General features: G+C 39.3%; 1 protein-coding gene across 2 annotated transcripts in view; it reads left to right on the top strand.

Annotated features, from left to right (window-relative positions):
• Nucleotides 1-20,094, top strand: part of LOC143851389 (Metallo-hydrolase/oxidoreductase superfamily protein) — a 44,997-nt gene that overhangs the window by 13,048 nt on the left and 11,855 nt on the right. Inside the window, exons 5-7 of one of the 2 annotated variants that reach the window (XM_077360801.1) lie at nucleotides 3,450-3,505; nucleotides 8,674-8,750; nucleotides 18,950-19,069. In XM_077360801.1, the coding sequence (XP_077216916.1) occupies nucleotides 3,450-3,505; nucleotides 8,674-8,750; nucleotides 18,950-19,069 (253 nt within the window). The remainder of the gene's footprint in view (nucleotides 1-3,449; nucleotides 3,506-8,673; nucleotides 8,751-18,949; nucleotides 19,070-20,094) is intronic. The other variant, XM_077360808.1, reaches the window with a different exon arrangement.

The raw sequence follows: 20,094 nt of genomic DNA, 5'->3' as shown, positions 1-20,094 counted from the left end.
CCTGTTCCTCAACAGTGCAGTGAATTGTGTCTTTCAACAATGTTGTGCTTCTGAAAAGGCCCACGAAGGAGCGGAAGCACCGAACATCCATTCGAAGAAGAGCAACACAATGGTTCTCTGCGTGCGTGATACGTCTAACAAAGGTCCTACGGGTTAAGTACCCGCTTTCGTAAGGGGTTCTTGTAATATTCTGCTCAAGGTATAGTCGAACCCTAAGCGTAACTGCGGCCGCCACAGAGATTACTATAGCTGCAGCTCGAAGGATCAACATCCGCCTATCTGCTGGTTGACGAGGCATGATGGTAACCCTACCAAATACTAAAACAAATAACATTTAGGATAATAACACAACCGGCAAAGACACCATAACCACAGTCACAACCATCGAAACAAAACTCCTACAGCCACCACCAACCACCAAAGCACCAACAACCAACCACAACCACCGTAACACCAAACAACATCATCCACAAAAATATATCCCCTACCCTGATCAGCACCTCAGATCCACCACCAAAAAAATACATCCCCAACCCACATTAGCACCTCAAATCCACCACAAAAAATGCATCCCCAACCCACATCACCAACCAAATTTTTTTTTCACATTTAATGCTACCGCATAAACAACACGTACATACTATCACAAAAATCTTGCAGGAAAAAACTACTCATCTGTTCCAATTAATTCTACTCATCTGCTCCAATTAAAACAATGTAGCCCATGGTCCAAATCAAAACAAGAAAGATAATTACGAGTTGGAAATCAACCACACAAAAAAACCCCTCTAATCTAGAGAGAGGCAAAGACAAAAACACAAAACCCTAACAATTTAACCCCCAACATAACAGATCCTCTATGAATCAGAAACTCTCATCAAGAAAAAAATAAAAAGATGAAGCTCTCGCATGGGGAAGAAGGAACGAAACAATACCTTCTTCAACAGAGGAGAAAAATGTGCTTCGTCGGTATTTGTGTACTCGCCGGAGTATTTACCGTGACCGGAGTGCCCGAGGAAGATGAAGACGAGCGGCTACAAAGAAAAATGAGAAGAAACAAAGGCAATAACAATAAATCAGGCAATAACAAGAAACCAGATTTGTTCTGTAAAAATGAGAATGGTTTAAACCACCATCGATTTAAACCCGTTAGAATCGAAACCCTAAAATGAAAAAAAAATACCCTAAACCGAACCCTCAAAGCGGAATAAACCCTAAAAGGTTACAGATCGGAGCCCAAACAACTGAAATAGCTTATAAAACCTAAAAAAAATTCAGCAGAAACCCCACAAAAAGGAAAAATGAAACCTAAAAGGTTACAGATCGGAGCCCTTTTTAAAAGGTTACAGATCTAAAAAAGGTTACAGATCGGAGCCCTTTTTAAAACCCTAAAAGGAAAAATGAAACCTAAAAGGTTACAGATTGGAGCCCTTTTGAAAACCCTAAATTCAGCAGAAACCCTAAAAGGTTACAGATCGGAGCCCTTTTTAAAACCCCACAACTGAAAAATGATACCTTTTTAAAAGTTTACAGATCGGAGCCCAAACAACTGAAATAGCTTATAAAACCTACAAAAAATTCAGCAGAAACCCCACAAAAAAGAAAAAAACAAGAAGGCATTCCACATTTGAAGAAGAAAGAGGAAAAAAAGGAGTAAATGAGAGAGAGGGAGAGGAGATCTTACCTTTTTTTGCCTTGCCGGAGGGGAGAGGTCGCCGGAGATGATGATGGAGCCGGTGGGTTTCGTCGGAGGGTTTGTAGAGAGATTTCTGTCGAGGAGGGGAGCCCGACGTTTTTTCCCGAGCCTTTATCCCTCGCTTTTTCCCATGTTTTTCGTCGGAAAATTGCAAAGGAAATGGCGAGAAAATTTCAGTTTCCACGTCATTTTTTGACGTTAAATATATTTTCCACCTCCTCTTAACAACTTTCTCGAGAAAGCAAGCGAACATGCGAAAATGTGTTTTCCCGAGAAAATTTGGGTTACTTTCCCATCCTTTCCTTTCTCGAGATGACAAGTGAACAGAGCCCTAGATATTTATGGAGTTTTTGACTTCATATCTTAGATATATTTTATCAAATTTCATCCTCTATTCTGACCTCTTTGTCCTTTGCCTCACTGTATTTCTATGAACATCGCCAGATATAAAGAGCACGGGCATATTTCTCATCCAAGGAGACTAAGTTGGACTATTATATGCATCTCTTTGTTAAAACTATGAGGGGCAAGAGGATTATACAATAAGAAAACAGACAAAATCCCAGCTTCAGTAGACATGTCCCAGTTTTTCAAAGCCTTCTTTTGGAACTCTAACAACTTTAAGTGCTATCAGCACTCTTAAACTCAGGTTCAATGTATGTGTTGATGCCTAATCAACTAATGCACAACAAGATTCCTCAGAAAATCAAGGTTATCTCAAAATTTGGTGAATAAAGCTTTCAAATTTGACATAAGAAATTTCTCTCATCCAGAACTATGAATTCTTGTCTGAAAATTTTCTCCAGTTTGATCAATTTAACACCTGCTACAGAAGGCAGCTGATTTCTTGAAATCTGCTGACTCGATTGTCCTTTGAGAAAAGATATTTCATCTATGAAACTCTTGATGATTAGATCCTAATCATTAAGAATGGGAAGTTAGAAAAGAGTAATCCTTCCAAACCTGCATAACATATAGTATTTGGTCAATAAATTTGCAAAAATCTACTGAAGATACAAGCTCATCAAATCTTAGGTTCATAAAAGATTTTAATCTACGGCCTCGCAAGCCCTGTCCCTAAACGTCTTGGAATGTGTTGATGTTTGAGAGACCTAATTTATGTTTACAATTTCAATTAGTTAGGAGCCATGAGTTTTTTCCAATGTACAATGCACACAATGGGAGCCATGCCAGTTTTGTATTAGCTCACTTATTTGTGCAGAGCAAAGACAATTCCTGCAGGCATAATGTGGGCCATAATACACAGCTTGTATATAGATCTGCCAAGCTATCCTTAGTGCATGTATGAAGTAGCTTTGCCTATTCAATTTGCAGAAGAGATGCATATATCTTTATATACAAGATTTATGGCATCTACAATATGTGCATCAAACACTTCATTTTGTTTATGTTTTTTCCTCCCTCCTCTGTTTTGAATACGCCTCCATTTTATACTTTACATTTACTTATTTCTGCTGATTTTATTGCCAATTATTTTGCCTTTTAAATATTATGGGACACCACCGTTGGTTGTTTTCCTCTATGTCCTATCTGATTCTTTACATCACGTGAAACGAACAAGTAATGCATGAAATTGAGTAATATAGGCTTGCATGCACCAAACTTCCCTATTTTCTTTTAAAGATTTTTTAGTTATTCTGTTGATCATCTATATCTGCTTCCAAAAATTTCCTGTTGTAACTTTTTTTTTTGAATGGTAATTTCCTGCTGTAACTAGTGGCATTTCTGTCAGGGTAAGAACAATTGATGCGGTCATTATCACCCATTCTCATGCAGATGCAATAGGAGGTCTCTGAAATGCACTCTACTAAAACTTGGTCTCTTCATTTAAGATTTAGCATAATGCATGAATGCTATTAGTTGCTTTTATTAGGAAAACATGCTGGAAGCATAATGGTCTGAGATCATTTCATAAATTTATTACTGATAGTGAGCAGTAGTCCATACTCGGATTTCACCATTCCATATACTCTAATTACTATAATTTAATATTCATGAAATTACTTATATTGATCCAGGTTAGAGTACTTCAATTAATCTTGCTAGTGATGTTATTTGATTTGAGCAGCTTCTTTTGGGAATGCATCTAGCATCAAGTTGGTTATACCGTCTTCCACAATTTTACCATTACATGGATACCAACACCTTAATATGGATATTATTCAATAACCATATGGAATAATATGGATACCAACACCATTAGAGGGTGAGCCTTGGCACAACGGTAAGGTTGCTCCATTGTGACCTGGTGGTCACGGGTTCGAGTCACGGAAACAGTCTCTCTGCAAAGCAGGTTTAAGGCTGCATACATCTAGCCCTCCCCAGACCCTGCAATGGCGGGAGCCTTGTGCACTGGGCCGCCCTTTTCAATTACTTCAGAAAAAACATTTAGTCACCCACTGCATAATATTTTTTATTTTGAGTGATTTTTGTTGATCATATATTTGTTCTTTTAATCGTGAAGCACTTCTTTGATAGAATGAGAGCAAAAGAAAAACCTTGACCGAGATGGTCAAAGGAAATAAAGGGAAAACAATGAAACAAATCAAAGAAGCGTGTCAATGAGGAAGATGTTCAAATGAAGCCAAAGCATCTCTATCCAAGGTTTTAAATTTCATTTGCCACGGAAACGGAAACGTTTCTATTTCAATTGGAAATTTCAGTGGAAATCCCGTAAAATCACGAAAACTTAAACTCATATGCAAATGATAAACTTTGAAGATCAAACTTTAGGAAATGCTAGAATAAGCACATATACACACTTAAAAACCATCACATAAGCAAGGCAACCATCCATAATGATTTAAAGACTTCTAACATATTGTGACATGCATTGCCGCGCATGTCTGATAATTTAGTACATACCAAATTTCTCATGTAATTCAAATAAATATTTAAACATTATACATGCACCACACTTCGGTCGTTTCGTGTCGGTTTCAGTAGAAATTTAAAACCATGTCTCTATTGACCTCACTGCAAGCTAAAGAATCCGCCATTGGTGAGATGAAAACATGCTTAAACAAGACCCAATACCCTCCACAACGTCCAACACCTCCTTTGAAGTGCTTGCATATCTCCAAGGAATTCCTTGCCATCTTTGACCCAGCAAATGACGTTAAGGGAGTCCCCCTTTCCAAAAAAAGGGAGTCCCCCTTTCACTACAAGAGAATCAGGAAGAGCTAGATGTAGCAAAATAATTATTGATTGCTTGGATGGATCGAAGATGATGATGGAAAGAAATGAAGAAGAGGAGAGAAAAGAAGAGGACAGAGAAGGAGAGTAGAGAAATATGTGTGGAACGCTCAAGGATACAAAAGACCTTGGCATTAAAACAAAAACCAGATACGGAAGACCTCTTTTTCCTTATGTTAACATAGACAAGTAACAACATATCACAATGATGGCAAAACCATAAATGAAGGTGAAACAAATAAAGAACATATATAATACTAACATATATTACTACTCTCTATCTACACCTAACAACAAGAGTCCCATCTCGAGGGTGAGAATCTTTGCATCATTGTAGTCGACCACCCCAATGGGTGTAGAAAAAGCACAACTAATAGCGATGTTTGCTTTCTAAGAACCCCCCCGTCCAAAAAATAAAAATAAAAGCTAGCAGGATATGGAACCTCTAAGCTAAAACCATTGAAGGTAAGTTTAAAGAATCTGAAATGGGGAGGGGATCACCTAGGAGACAACGTTTCCCTAGAGGCCACACTCAGCCATACCAAATCTCAAGAAAAGCGGAAAGTCAACTTGGAGATGCCACTGAAATCAGACAAATCAACTGCCCATCTGATCACGAAGAAGAATATCTGATGCCAGTCAGGTTACACCACTTTTGTGGACCCCATGAAAATCCCAAGATTCCTTTCCTTGCAACCAACCACAGAATCATAGAAAGGGCGAGGGTTTAAAGATTTTGCATCTACTCGGTGAAGGACCAAGAGTCCAAGCCTCAGAAAGATATGCAATATGATTTGGCATGATGCAATTGACACCAAAGAGACCAAATATGAAGGTCCAGACCTTCTTGGCAGAGTTATAGGGGAAGAACAAATGATCAGCATTCTCATAGGCCACATCGCTCATAATGCATTGCTGATAATCACCCGATTTCGACTGCGCAAGTGGTTGACCATAAGGAATTCAGCCATACAGCCAGTCCCATAAAAGGCACTGACAGAGGACGAGATGAGATCTTCTGCACCTTCCCAATATGAGTAGGGGATAAAGAAGGCAAGGTTAATCGATAAAAGCAAAATGATCGAAGAGAAAACATTCCATCCACGCTCCAAATCCACACTTGTCTATCCTCACCTAGCCTCTTGATGGACACAAACTCCAACCTCAACACAAGGGATGCCATTGAATCCAACTCCCGATCGAAGAAGTCCTTGCAAAAGTAGATTTCCATACCACCTTGCCCTCTGGGCGCGATGACTCCCCCACGCTCACCCCGCATCAAGAGCCACTCTGAAGAGACCAGGGAAAGCCTCCTTCGGGGACAATCACCCCACAGTGGGTGTGCCAGAACCAAACACACATGCCATAGCTGACTCTATTATACTTGATCCCCTGCTGAAAAGATTCCACGACCTCAAGATATCCCTCCAGACAATAAATCTCCTAAAACCAAAATGTATCCATTGTTTCCCACCCTCCATAGCGCACCCTGTACTTCTCGTCAATCACAACCCTTCAAAGCTGATCCCTTTCCTCCCCAAGCCACCGGATCCATTTTCCAAGCAAGGCACAATTCATATCTTTGATTCTTTGAATCCCAAAACCCCCACACACCAAATCCTAAATCACCAAATGGTACACTCTTTCTTACCATTCCAATTGAAATTCTTATGCAAATGATCAAGTTTGTTAAGAACTCTATAAGGAGAGACATGTAGCGCATCTACCATTTGGGCCTTACATCTATCCAAACTAGGGGTTGAGCATCTAGCTCAGCTGGTAAAGACTGTTGTTTCACCCTGAGGTCAGGTGTTCGATCCCAGCTTAACCACCCAAAAAAAAATCTATCCAAACTACTATAGTATATCAATATAAGGAGAGAAGATGTCCATCTTCTTTTTAGCAACTCCATTCTGTTGATTTGTATGAGTATGACTCTTGTTAGATAGGATGCCCTCATCTTGCTGAAAGTCATGATAAAGATTTATCCTCCCTGAATCAGAGGGTAAGATTTTGATAATAGATTGATATTACACTTTCACCATTATTGCGAAGATTTAAAATTTAATCCAACTTCTTTCGTAGGTATTTCCAGGTAATCCTTGTATAATATCAATAAACATAACAAAATAGGGATACCCTTGGAGCGATGACACAAAATCGCTACGTACCAATTCAAATTGTGCCTTGGTAAAATGATTAATTATAGGAAAGGAAAACTGAGTACTTTTTGCTGAGTGAACAGCTATCACAATGAGAATAAGGAAAAGAAGAATGAGACATGTGACCTAATCGTTTAAGATAGAAGTCAATCTATCTCTGTATAGATGACCTAATCGTTTATGCACCACAAATTATTGATCGACTGTGAAGAAAGTATACAAACATGTGAGGAGGTAATCCCCTCATTCAAGTCAAGGAAGTACCATGTTTATGACTTGTTCCGATCACTTTCCACATGTGCAGGTCCTATATGATACTACCATTGGAAGAGAATACGATAAGTAATTTTGTTCCACTAATTGTGCTACAAAGAGTAAATTAGCAGATAGATCAGAATCAAATAAAACATCTTTTAGATGAAAGGACTGATAATGAGGAGCAGACAGGGTGACAATACTAGTCTGGAAATAGGCTGAAGATCCATGTTAGATGTAACAATTTTGGTAAATTTATGTATTCTTTACACTCAAATTAATAAAATAAGGGAATCCTACATGATTAGTAGTGCATCCATTTGCACGACTTATTTTCTTTCATCTCCTCTTTTTTCTCTTTTGTACTCAACGAGAAACTAAAAAGGGTACCTAGGACTGGCATGTATTGGCATGTGGTTCATAATATATATAGCATTTGCCTTCTCTCAATGGACTCAGATTTCACAGATGTAGGGATGATTGGAATCATCATATGTTTTTGTAGGATATAAAATCATTGATTTTGTTTTGTTTTGCCAGAGAGGATGTAATTATTTGTCTTTTGACTTGATGGGGAAATTCCCATGAATAGAATAAACCCTAAATAAGGGGAAAGCTTAGTGTAAGTGATTTTACTTTTCTTCTTCTCTTCATTATTGTGTAAAAGTAGAACCTGGGATAATTAAAATTCTTTGTGCTTAGGACGATGTTCTTGTAGATATTAAGTGTTCTAGTAGGACGAAGAAACTAGACACTTTATGCTCGAGACTTAAATTGTAACTTCATGCCTCTCTCTCCTATAGTAACTGTAGGAAAAAAATTCAGTGCTATGGAACTCCTTTATCTTGTTCCCAGGCATTTTTGGCACACTAAGGTTTCTTTGGGAATTGGTATAGACACAAAATATATACCCTGATGAGTTATGAAATTCAAACGTTGTTCAAGGAACGTGAATATTAGAAACACCAAGCTTTTAAATTACCTTCTTTACCGGCTCAGCATGAAACCGTTGCTACTTGTTGAAGAGTATCCTCTTGGTTTGATGTTAGATATGGCGGTCCATGTGTTCAATGTGGCATGTTATTTTGATGGAGAGTCCTTGTGTTACATGATCATTGGTTTTGTCAAACTTATTTAAACATGGCCTATGCAGATGTCTTTTCTTTGTTTTTCTCTTCATACTTAGTTCTCAGATACATGATGGGCTGTTTCTATACTTAATGCCATCAACTCAATGTTTATTGTTTGCTGCCATATATTCCTTAGAGAAAGTTCAAACACATTTATTAACATTTTCCCACGCACCTACCATGAGATTGATCATGGATTATCCCAATGGTGCAGGTCTCGATGATCTCCGTGATTGGACTAACAATGTCCAGTCCCACATCCCAATTTATGTGGCAAAGCGAGATTTTGAGGTTTGAAATCAAGAACTGGTTTGCTATTTCAACTGTTACGTTTTGTTTCAGTCACTTATTCTGTAGTGATAAAGGATTTATTTCACATTTGAAAGGTTTTCTAGATTGTTCAGTGACCATCCATCTGTCCTCACCTCTCCTCTTGCATTGATGGGAAGGCTTGTTGTCATATTACCAGTAGGAAAATGGTCAGATATTGTTGCATTAAATTTCAAAGATCTTTTTCATTTAGCACTCAGAGCAAAATGGAATTTCATAATAATTTAGTAAAGGGACCCTATATATGTAAAGAAAGAAGACTGAATTAGAGATCAGCGGGCCATGAAATTTGATGCTTATTTTTGCTAGGGTGAAGTTATTAAACCCAGTGGTTAAACACGAGGATGTGATGCGGAACACAGCCAAGAAAAATCCTTGTCGACTCGGCACGGACGTGGCCAAGAACGCGGTTGACACGGTTGACGCGGTCATAACTCGGGACAGTCGAAGGAGTTTTTATTTGACTCTGTAAGGCAAAATGCGGAATGCGGATGCGGTGCGATGCGGAATGCGGCCAAGGTAAAAGGGAGTCGACTCGGGCGAGTTCCATGTCGAGTCAACGAGTTTTTAAACACTGATTGAACCTACATGATCGCTGGCCTTTTTCTCCCTTTTAATAAAATATCATTATTTTCCAAAAAAGAATATTAAATCCGCATGTCGAGTCTAAGACGAGTGTAAGAAAATTATCTTCCAGACCAATTGTGGGAGAAATAGGTTTTCCCAAAAGAGTTGGTGTGATATGACTTGGTATTAGATCCGGGCAGAATGGGACTATACAGCTTTGGATGATTGAATAACCGAAAGAGATGCTGGTATAATATGGAGTCGCCCCCTCCTGTAGGCGCAATGCTGTTGGATGCTTCTGATCAGTAGGAAGAGGGGAAAAAAATCTAATGATTAGCATATATGGGAGTCAATCAGTACGAAGATCTCTCTCTCTCTCTCTCTCTCTCTCTCTCTCTCTCTCTCTCGATGTACACCATTGGTAAAAACTATGAATGCAGGAAATATTAAAAAACAATATATAATCATGGCAGTTGTTCATTTAAATCACTTTAATCTGTATAGGCTCAATATAGGGAGAAGGATGTTCAAAACATTGCATAAAACCCTATTTCAATAATTCGACCAACAGAACTTACATGGACAAATAACTTGCAAGAATTCTATTTGTTACAAAAGATATTCTATTTCTTCGTTGGCTTGTGGAACCACCCATCTGTTCACTTGATTGTAGCTAATGAGAAAACTGTACAATGTTCTTGCATAATTTCTGCAATATAAAGGTCATAATGGTTTAAACTTTAAACTCAGTGCTGGAACAATCTATCAAATTAGTAAATCTTGAGCTACTTCAGGCTCCTATAATCTTTCATTTATACACAGCCAATCTCTTCACTTTCCTTCACCTTTACACACTCAACTGCCCCAGGAAGGACAGGGGAAAGTTTTTCTTCCACATAGTTAAAAATAAATTGGAACATGATAGATCATGCATAAGGTTCTTTTAAACAAGTGATGGGCTCCGAATTTACAATGTTTAAGTTCTGGAGGGTAGGAGGGCCATAATACTACCTGAAAGAAGAGAGATGAAGGGTGGAGTCTACGACAAATTACAGAGCAGCCTGTGGGATGTTGAATGCGAACCTGACGAGGTATCTCCTGGGAGTGGGTTTAATGAGGTGTGGCCAACTGGTAATCACAGTCATTTGCAACAGCTGCTTCCCACCTGCTGGGCCCAACTGTCCTGGTTTGGCGGCAACCAGTGGAACGGCCCCAGCTTTACCTCTACCCCCACTGTCTTCTGGGCCCCACTGTTTGGACTCTTGGCTATTACAGTGCGTGCTCCATTGCCGAAATCATGCTTGCAGCTGTGGTTTCATTTGATCTCCACTTCGATTCGGAGCCCTCTGGAGCTTGCTGTTCTAGGTGGAGATTTGTGGGATTCGCCCTGTTCTTCCATCATCTTCAACTGCGGTTGAGCCTACTTGCACAATGAAAACTGCTAATACTGCAACTTATAATGGTAATAGCAGGTGTCAACATCATGGTTATGTTGACCGTAAATCTGACATCCTATGGATGGCATTGTACAAGGGCGATATGAACGGATCCTGGAGGTTGAGGATTACCTGGCACAAGCAGCATACCACGTTGGGGGGGCAACTGTTAGGTCGAGAAGGATAGGCCCCATGTCGAGGGTTGGAATACCGCTATTAATGTTATTGTTGTCCACCTCAGCCGTTGCCTTGGCCACGTCACATTCGTGACCATGGTTATTTGCAATCCCACACATTAGAGTACCTCAAAATTGTGCGATAATGCAGATGAATTTGTTGGAGGCTTTGGGGATGGAGCAGTAAATACCGTAACCATTGTAAGGTAACAACTAAAAAATTTACAGCTCACTAAAGGTGGGGAAATCTTTTTGCTTGATAAGGCAAGCCGTGAAAATCATAATGATATTTTAAACTAGTTATAGTGAGCTTTGTCACTTTCGTCAAGGGGCTGTTTTGTGGTTGTAAACTGGCTGAAAATATTCTTCATCTTCAACAAGAAATTGTGAGTGGTGAGATTATCTGAGCAGCCACTTTGAATTTCAGCCTGAAGTTGTAAGATGCAGAGCTTCAGACTACTGAGAGTAGGAGTCTTTGAGGGGTTTTCAGAGTTCTCTTGCAGAGGGGTTTTCAGGGAATGATCAACTGATCCTTTATATGCTAGGACTCATGCTTGAGATTTTTCTCCCTTTTGGGTGGGATCTCAATCCCTCTTGATGAGGAAGGAAGCCTAAGCATGGGCAATAGGAAGGATCTGAACTTTAGAGAGAAGATAGCTGTCATGGATAAGCTTAATAGTGACAAGTTGGGAGAGAATAACGAAGTAAAAGAAGCGGAATTGAAGAAAGTAGATGAAGAGGAGGCCATGTGATTAGATATAGATCTCGTCAGTGGGGATTAGGTATTTTCAAATGGGAAAAGGGTTGCTAGTTGATTTTCAAGAAGAGAATAGGGAGGAAAAAAATTTCTAGTGAAAGAATAGGGATGCTTTGGGGTTTATGAAGTTGAGGATTTGGGTTTACAAAGTTGTACGATTTGGTTTTTTGGGTTTTGAGCAGTTAGATGAGAGTGGATGTGGGTTTCAAAGGAAGAGAAGATGGACTTGAGGTGTGCGAGTGGAAGACCTCACCTTGTGGGCTTGGAATGGTGAGAGAATATTGATTTATGGCTGTAGAAAGGGTTTCAAGTGAGGTGGGGAGAGATTAGGTTTCAGGGCAAGCACACTAAAATGTCATGAAAAGGTGCAAATTAGTGACATAATTACCGTATCCTTATCCACAACTCAATTCTCATAACATGAAATCATATATTTTTCTGAACCCTTTTTTTTTTTTTTTGCACAAATCAGTTGATGCTGAATGACTCTGAGGAGACTGTATCCACAACTCTCATATCTGTTAAGTTTCTTATTCATCATGTCGAGACTCAAGTTAATGTGCAAGGTCTTTAAGGCTATCAAAGGGCATCACGTACCAGATCCACATTCACAATGTCACTTGTCGTCCATGATAGCATTATAGAGTTCATCCTTGTCTTACAAAAAGTGTTCTTTTTTTTTTCTCACTCAGATGCAAGCTAATGGGGAGCTACACAATGCACAATGGCATTGTCCTATTTAAGGTTTCTTTTCGTTAGGTGATAACCAGTCTACAAGGGCCTGTTTGGATACCTCAGATTTTGTATTTGGATTAGGAATTGAGTTTTCAGTACAAAATGAATAGATCTGCCAGCTCATGTTGAGGGAAACAGATGTTGCGGAATTGGGGCTCAAAATCAGCCCTCCGCAGTGACCCGTTAACGATCCAAACACGAAAGTGTGTTTCTGATTTTACGTGTTAACAATACACAACGTTGCCGAAGTAAATTTGCAAGAACAAATAAATAAAAGTGCAAGACAAACCAAAATTAAAGCACACAAGAACACCAAGATTTAACGTGGTTCACCACACGATGTGTGTGGCTACATCCACGGGAGAAGACCTCAAAAGATTTCACTATGTGGAAAATATTTGGGTTACAAGAAGCATTCACCGGATAACGAAAGCCCAAAGCTTTCTCCGGATTACACAAGATTTAATCTCTACACCCTCTAGGATCCAAGCGCCTTCGCTCCCTAGATGCTCGTGCTCCTTCTTGTTCTTGTTCCCAAGAGAGAATCCAAGAAATAACACCCTTGAAACTCTTTGCATAAGTGCCTCACCAACTCTCAGAGACATTTCACCTTTTCTGTATTTTTCACAAGTAGTATGACTCCCAAAACTCCAATAGACTTTTCTTTGTTATTTCTCTCCGTTGAAGACGTGCAACACCAAACTATGAATCCTTTTCCGTTTTGTTTTTCTTTTTGGTAGGTTCACCAAGTCGGTTTTGCAAACCCCACTAAAATGGACTCTGAATAGAAGAGTCCCACTAAACCTCAACTACCTTGAAAAATTCAAAGCAATCATAACATTCTCCACCTTGGCTTGAATTTGGTTCATCCATCACTTGCAAAAATCCTTCATACCAAAGTCTTCTCCACCACACCTCGAAGGGTGCTAGTTCAACCCAACTTGTCGAATGTTAATTAAATTCAAGCAATGCTTGAACTTGTCCGTCGGCACAGACATAGTCAACATATCTACGGCATTGTTCCTTGTAACGACCTTTTCTAAAGAAATTTCATCTCCGTCAATGACCTCTCGAATGAAATGGTACCTCACATCTATGTGTTTTGTCCTCGCATGAAAAACTTAATTCCTTGCCAAGTCCAAAGCACTTTGGCTGTCACAATACACACAAGTGTTTCCTTGCTCGACCCCAAGTTCACTTACGAGTCCTCTCAGCCATATGGCTTCTGTCACTGCTTCTGTTGCTGCCATACACTCTGCCTCTGTAGTAGACAAAGCTATAGTCGTCTGTAAAGTGGACCTCCAACTGACAAGTCCTCCAGCAAGTGTAAAAGCATAACCCGTAGTGGACCTTCTCTTGTCCAAATCTCCAGCATAATCGGAATCCACATAGCCCATGATATTTCCTTTTCCAACACTGCTCTTGTCAAACAAAATTCCAAGGGACGACGTGCCCTTTAAATACCGAAGTATCCATTTGATCCCTTGCCAGTGTTCCTTTCCTAGGTCTGCCATGTACCTACTAACAACACCCACTACCTGTGCAATATCTGGTCTAGTACAGACCATAGCATACATCATGTTGCCAACAACATTCGCATATGGAACGCGAGACATGTACCTCCTTTCTTCATCCGTAGTAGGTGCCAACTTAGAGGAAAGTTTAAAATGAGCACCAAGTGGGGTAGCAACCGGCTTTGCTTTATCCATCTCTTACCTTGAGATCATCTTCTCAATATACTTCTTTTGAGATAGCCACAACTTTCCTTTTTCCCTGTCTCGACGAATCCTCATACCCAAAATCTTCCTTGCAGTGCCTAGGTCCTTCATTTCAAACTCCTTGCTCAACATGGCTTTCAACTTATTGATTTCCAACATACTTTTAGCAGTTATAAGCATGTCATCAACATATAAAATCAAAATAAAGATAGAGCCATTGCCAAGGTTTTCGAAATAAACACATGAGTCATACTCACTTCTGAAGAAACCTTGTCCAATCATGAAAGTATCAAACCTCTTGTACCACTGCCTAGGAGATTGCTTCAAGCCATACAATGACTTTTTCAACTTGCAAACATGGTCTTCATTTCCTTCTACCTTGAAACCTTCTGGTTGATGCATGTAGATTTCCTCTTCTAGATTCCCGTGCAAAAACGCCGTTTTCACATCAAGTTGCGCAAGCTCAAGATCAAATAGTGATGTCATGGCAAGTAATACTCTGATTGAAGTGTGCTTGACCACTGGTGAAAATATCTCGTTGTAGTCCACTCCTTCCTTCTAAGCATATCCCTTTGCCACCAAACGTGCTTTGTATTTTTTTCCACCATTTTCTGAGCTTCCCTCCTTTTTCTTGTAAAGCCACTTGCACCCAATCGCCCTTTTGCCCTTTGGTAACTCCACCAAATACCAAGTATAGTTCTATGAAGAGATTCCATTTCGTCACCCATTGCATCCTCCCAATACTTAGAGTTTTCGCATGCAACTGCTTCTTGAAATGTAGCTGGATCTCCACTTTCCGTTACCAATGCAAAAGCCAACATATCCTCATAGCCATATCTTACAGGTGGCTTATGAGTTCTTTGAGATTTTCTAACCTGTAATTCTGACTGGTGCATCTGTTGATTAGGTAATCTTGCTTCAGGAAATTCAACTTGAATATTTTCTTTCTGCACTTCTCTTGGAGTATCAACCTCCACCTCAATGGTCTCAACATCTGCATATGTGACTTTAACATAGAAAATTCATCGAAAATAACATCTCGACTAATGGTTAGCTTGTTAGAAGAAGGATCCCACACTCTAAATCCCTTGACCCCACTTGCATATCCAAGAAAGATACACTTTTTTGGATTTTGGGTCAAGTTTAAAGCGTTGATCATTTTTAACATGAATATAAGCAGGACAACCAAATATTCTTAAAATAGAATAATCACTAGGTTTAGCAGACCATACCTCTTCTGGAGTCTTACAAGAAATTGCTGTTGAATGTGACCTGTTAACCAAGTAACATGCTGTATTGACCGCTTCTGCCCAGAAGTCTTTCTCTAATCCAGCATTGCTTAACATACTGTGAGCCCTCTCTAGAAGAGTCATGTTAAGTCGTTCTGCAACTCCATTTTGCTGAGGAGTTTCTGGAGTAGTAAGTGGCAAACTATGCCTTCACTCTTGCAGAACTCAATAAACTCAGAAGACTTGTATTCTCCTCCATTGTCTGTCCTCGGACACTTCACCTTCTTTTCAGTTTGCTTCTCAATCATTGTTTGCTTGAATGTAGAAAACCCTCAGATTTTCTCTTTAGAAAGTAAACCCATACCTTTTTATAGTACTCATCAACGAACGTCACAAAATAGAGAGCACCGTCCTTTGAAGCAACTGGGGTTGGTCCCCACACATCTGAGTGCACATAGTCTAACTTGCCCTTGCTTCGATGAACTGAAGTTTTAAAACTCACTCTGCACTGTTTTCCAAATACGCAATGCTCACAGAAGTCCAACTTGCAACTTTTAACACCCTTGAGTAGATACCTTTTACTGAGCTCTCTCAAACCCTGCTGATTCATATGCCCCAACAGCATTTGCCACAGCTGTGTCAAATCAGTCAAACTGTCTTCTTCTGTAGAAACGACTACTCCACCTACCACTGTATTTTCCATCAACTCGTATAAATGATTTTTGACCATCTTTGCCTTCATGACCACAAGAGAGACCTTTACAACCTTCAAAGTTCCACCATCTCCAGTAAACCAACATCCGCTGGTGTCTAAAGCACCCAAAGAAATTAAATTTTTCTTCAGCTCTGGAACATGTCCAACTCCTGTCAAGGTTCTAACGGTTCCATCATACATTTTTATATTCACTGTACCTGTCCCAATTGTCTTGTAAGAATTGTCATTCCCCATCAAAACCGAGCCACCATTCAATTGCTCATATGTAGAGAACCAATGTCTATGTGGGCACATATGAAAAGAACATCCTGTATCAAAGATCCATGGGTCCTGATAACGATCAATACCTGATGATGCGGTAAGTACCTTGCCGTAGTCTTCATCTGAGTTTTCCTCTGCCACACTTGCCTGTTCAGAAGTCTCTCCACGCTTCTTTTCCAGATCTTCCTTGTGTTTTCGGCAGTCTTTCTTTATATGGCCAATTTTATGGCAATGAAAACACTTTATCTTGCCTTTTCCTGTTTTGGATTTTAACCTAGACCTGCCTCGATTATTCCCATTCTCTTTTTCCAATGGTCTACCTCGGGCAACCAAACCTTCTGCTTGCTTCTCACCCGTTGGCCTCTTTCTCATCTCATTAGAAAGTAAAGCAGCAGTAACCTCCTCTAATTCTTTGGTATCCTTACCATAGAGTAGTGTTGTAACCAAATGTTCATACGATGAAGGTAGGGAAGTCAACAAAATCAAGGCCATCTTCGTCATCAGTTTTCACATCAATATTCGATAATTGACAGATTATCTTCTTATAGGCATTCAAGTGATCCATCACTTCAGTCCCTTCCTTCATCTTCAAGGTGTATAATTGTTGTTTTAAATACAACCTAGTTGTAAGAGACTTTGTCATGTACAAACTCTCAAGTTTCAACCACATCTTCGTCGCAGATTTCTCATACATAACATGGTGGTATTTGACATCGTTTCCCAACGACAAGCGAATAGAGCTCATAGCCTTCAAATCCATGTCATCCCAATCAGCATCTGACATATCTGCCGGCTTCTTCGCCTTCCCTGACAATGCTTTATGTAATCCTTGTTGAACCAACAAATCACGAACATTGACTTGTCACAAATTAAAACTGTTCTTTCCGTCAAATCTTTCCACTTCAAACTTTGCACTAGAAACTGTCACTACCATTGTAGAGCATGTGCTCTGATACCACTTGTTGCGGAATTAGGGCTCAAAATCAGCCCTCCGCGGTGACCCGTTAACGATCCAAACACGAAAGTGTGTTTCCGATTTTACGTGTTAACAATACGCAACGTTGCCGAAGTAAATTTGCAAGAACAAATAAATAAAAGTGCAAGACAAACCAAAATTAAAGCACACAAGAACACCAAGATTTAACGTGGTTCACCACACATGTGTGTGGCTACGTCCACGGGAGAAGACCTCAAAAGATTTCACTATGTGGAAAATATTTGGGTTACAAGAAGCACTCACCGGATAACAAAAGCCCAAAGCTTTCTCCGGATTACACAAGATTTAATCTCTACACCCTCTAAGATCCAAGCGCCTTCGCTCCCTAGATGCTCGTGCTCCTTCTTGTTCTTGTTCCCAAGAGAAAATCCAAGAAATAACACCCTTGAAACTCTTTGCGCAAGTGCCTCACCAACTCTTAGAGACGTTTCACCTTTCCTGTATTTCTCACAAGTAGTATATGACTCCCAAAACTCCAATAGCCTTTTCTTTGTTATTTCTCTCCGTTGAAGCCGTGCAACACCAAACTAGGAATCCTTTTCCGTTTTGTTTTTCTTTTTGGTAGGTTCACTAAGTCGGTTTTGCAAACCCCACTAAAATGGGCTCTGAATAGAAGAGTCCCACTAAACCTCAACTACCTTGAAAAATTCAAAGCAATCATAACAACAGAGAGGGAAGGGGGTAATTCCTGCTGCAGGGGAGAGGTTGAGGAGCCAAGAGGGTGAAGGAAACTGCCACATCTCTGGATTTCCAATTTCTTCTTTCCACAGCTTATTTGGAAATCTGATTTTTTTCACTGTCAGTCGCTGAATTGGAAATTCAAGGATTTGATCGGGATCCAAATGTCAACACAAAAAGGGCTGCAAATGTGAGAATTCCAAATCAAAATCTTCTCGGCATCCAAACGGGCCCTAAGGGTAAATTTATTGTGGTTTCTACACTTGTACTGGAATACAAGATGCATTCGTCTTTCTCTACTTTTTTTCTTTTCCCTTTTGTTTAGGCTCTTATGTGTAATCAAGAAACAGTCAATTAGATAACAGTAGTAACTTTGTTTGTTATCTATGTTCAACAAAATGGGCGAAACCTAGAAGTGACATAACTTTTTACTTTTCCCTTTTGTTTAGGCTCTTATACATAATCAACCAACAATTAATTTAATAACAGTAATAACTTTGTTTCTTATCTATGTTCAACTAAAGGGGGAAACCTAGAAGTGACATAACTTCCCATTACTTATTTCTCAAATTGAGAAAAAAAAATCCTATTACTTAAAAGATAATGTTTGATGGATTTGACCAATTCACTAACATTAATCCCAAACTCATCTGGCTGGTGTTTATAAATGGTTTATTCACGTTATGTATGTTAATTCTTCCACTATATTAGATCTGGTTAGTTTATGTAATCCAAAGTCATCTAGCCAAGTTATATTTGCATCATTTAAAAAAAATTAACGAGTGGGAGGCACCTTGCAAATTTGCTCTGGTTGCAAGGGAGTTTACAAATTCTTAAATCATTTTCTTCCATCTCATATCTGATCAGGCATTGTTACTGGAATTGTTTCAGGTGATGAAGAAAACTCATTATTATTTAGTGGACACTAGTGTCGTCACACCCGGTGCTGCAGTCTCTGATTTGCATTTTAATATCATAACGGAGAAACCCTTCACTGTTCATAATCTTAAGGTGAGGAAATTCATGGTTTATCTATAAAATTACACTCTCCTTCCTATCTTTATTCCCAACCTGATCTGGATTTCGGTTTATTCATGAAAATTGGGTGCTTTCCGACATGCACAAGTCATTTTTTTTTCGACTTATCCCAACAAAAGATCTAACAAGTACTAAACACACATTCTTAATGTATTGAAATTGAATGGAAATATAAAAAAAGAAGAATAAATAAGAAAATTAGGTAAAAAAACACTAAGATTAGGATTGCTGAAATTTTAAGTGGGGCTTATAACTCGTTAATCTTCATTTGAAAATGATAAAGTTACAAAAATTGTGAACGTAAAAAGAAAATGGTAAGTCCTGCTATATCAAATTAGATCAGGTTAGGCAGGCACAGGACTGAGTTAGAACAGGATAGGGACTAATCCGAGTCAACTAAAGTGTTTCTCTAGTTGAATTGCCCTGTTTCCAAACCATGCTATATCCAATGAGTCTATCCATGACCATAATTTTGTTTTATACATGTGTAGACACCCCATTTTGACCTAGTCCGTATTTCCAGAAAATTTTTGAATAAATCCCGAAACCTGAGTTCTGAAACCAAATTTAGAGTTTCCCATAATCAAATATCAAGTTCCTAAACTGAACCCCAAATTCCCAAAGAATCGAGCCTTAAAACGCGATACCTGTGAGTTTTGGTATTAACACTCTCTCATTTATACCACTAAGCTCCAAATAGCATCTTCGCTAGCCCATCTTGTTTCTCGTCTCGGTGTTTAAAAAAAATCGTCAATGGTCATCACTGTTCCCAAGGTGCCCTGTAAGAGGATAACATGAAAAAAAGACAAGTCGAGTTTGCGCAAAAATTAAGCATGGATGTGTCAATATCATTTCCCTAGTTAGGCAAGAAAAGGGGGTGAATTAGCAAGAAAGGGAGTGCTAGTAACAGTTCTCATTTGCAAAGAAAAGAAAAGAAGAAACCATTTTCTCTACCCTAAGCCACCCCCTGGTTGTGTAAAAGAGTGGTCATAATGCAC

Source organism: Tasmannia lanceolata, unplaced genomic scaffold (genome assembly GCF_043159265.1).
Source record: "Tasmannia lanceolata isolate RefF3 unplaced genomic scaffold, GAP_Taslan_0.1 ptg000003l, whole genome shotgun sequence".
Lineage (NCBI taxonomy): Eukaryota > Viridiplantae > Streptophyta > Magnoliopsida > Canellales > Winteraceae > Tasmannia > Tasmannia lanceolata.
This window is presented reverse-complemented; position numbering and strand designations above follow the sequence as displayed.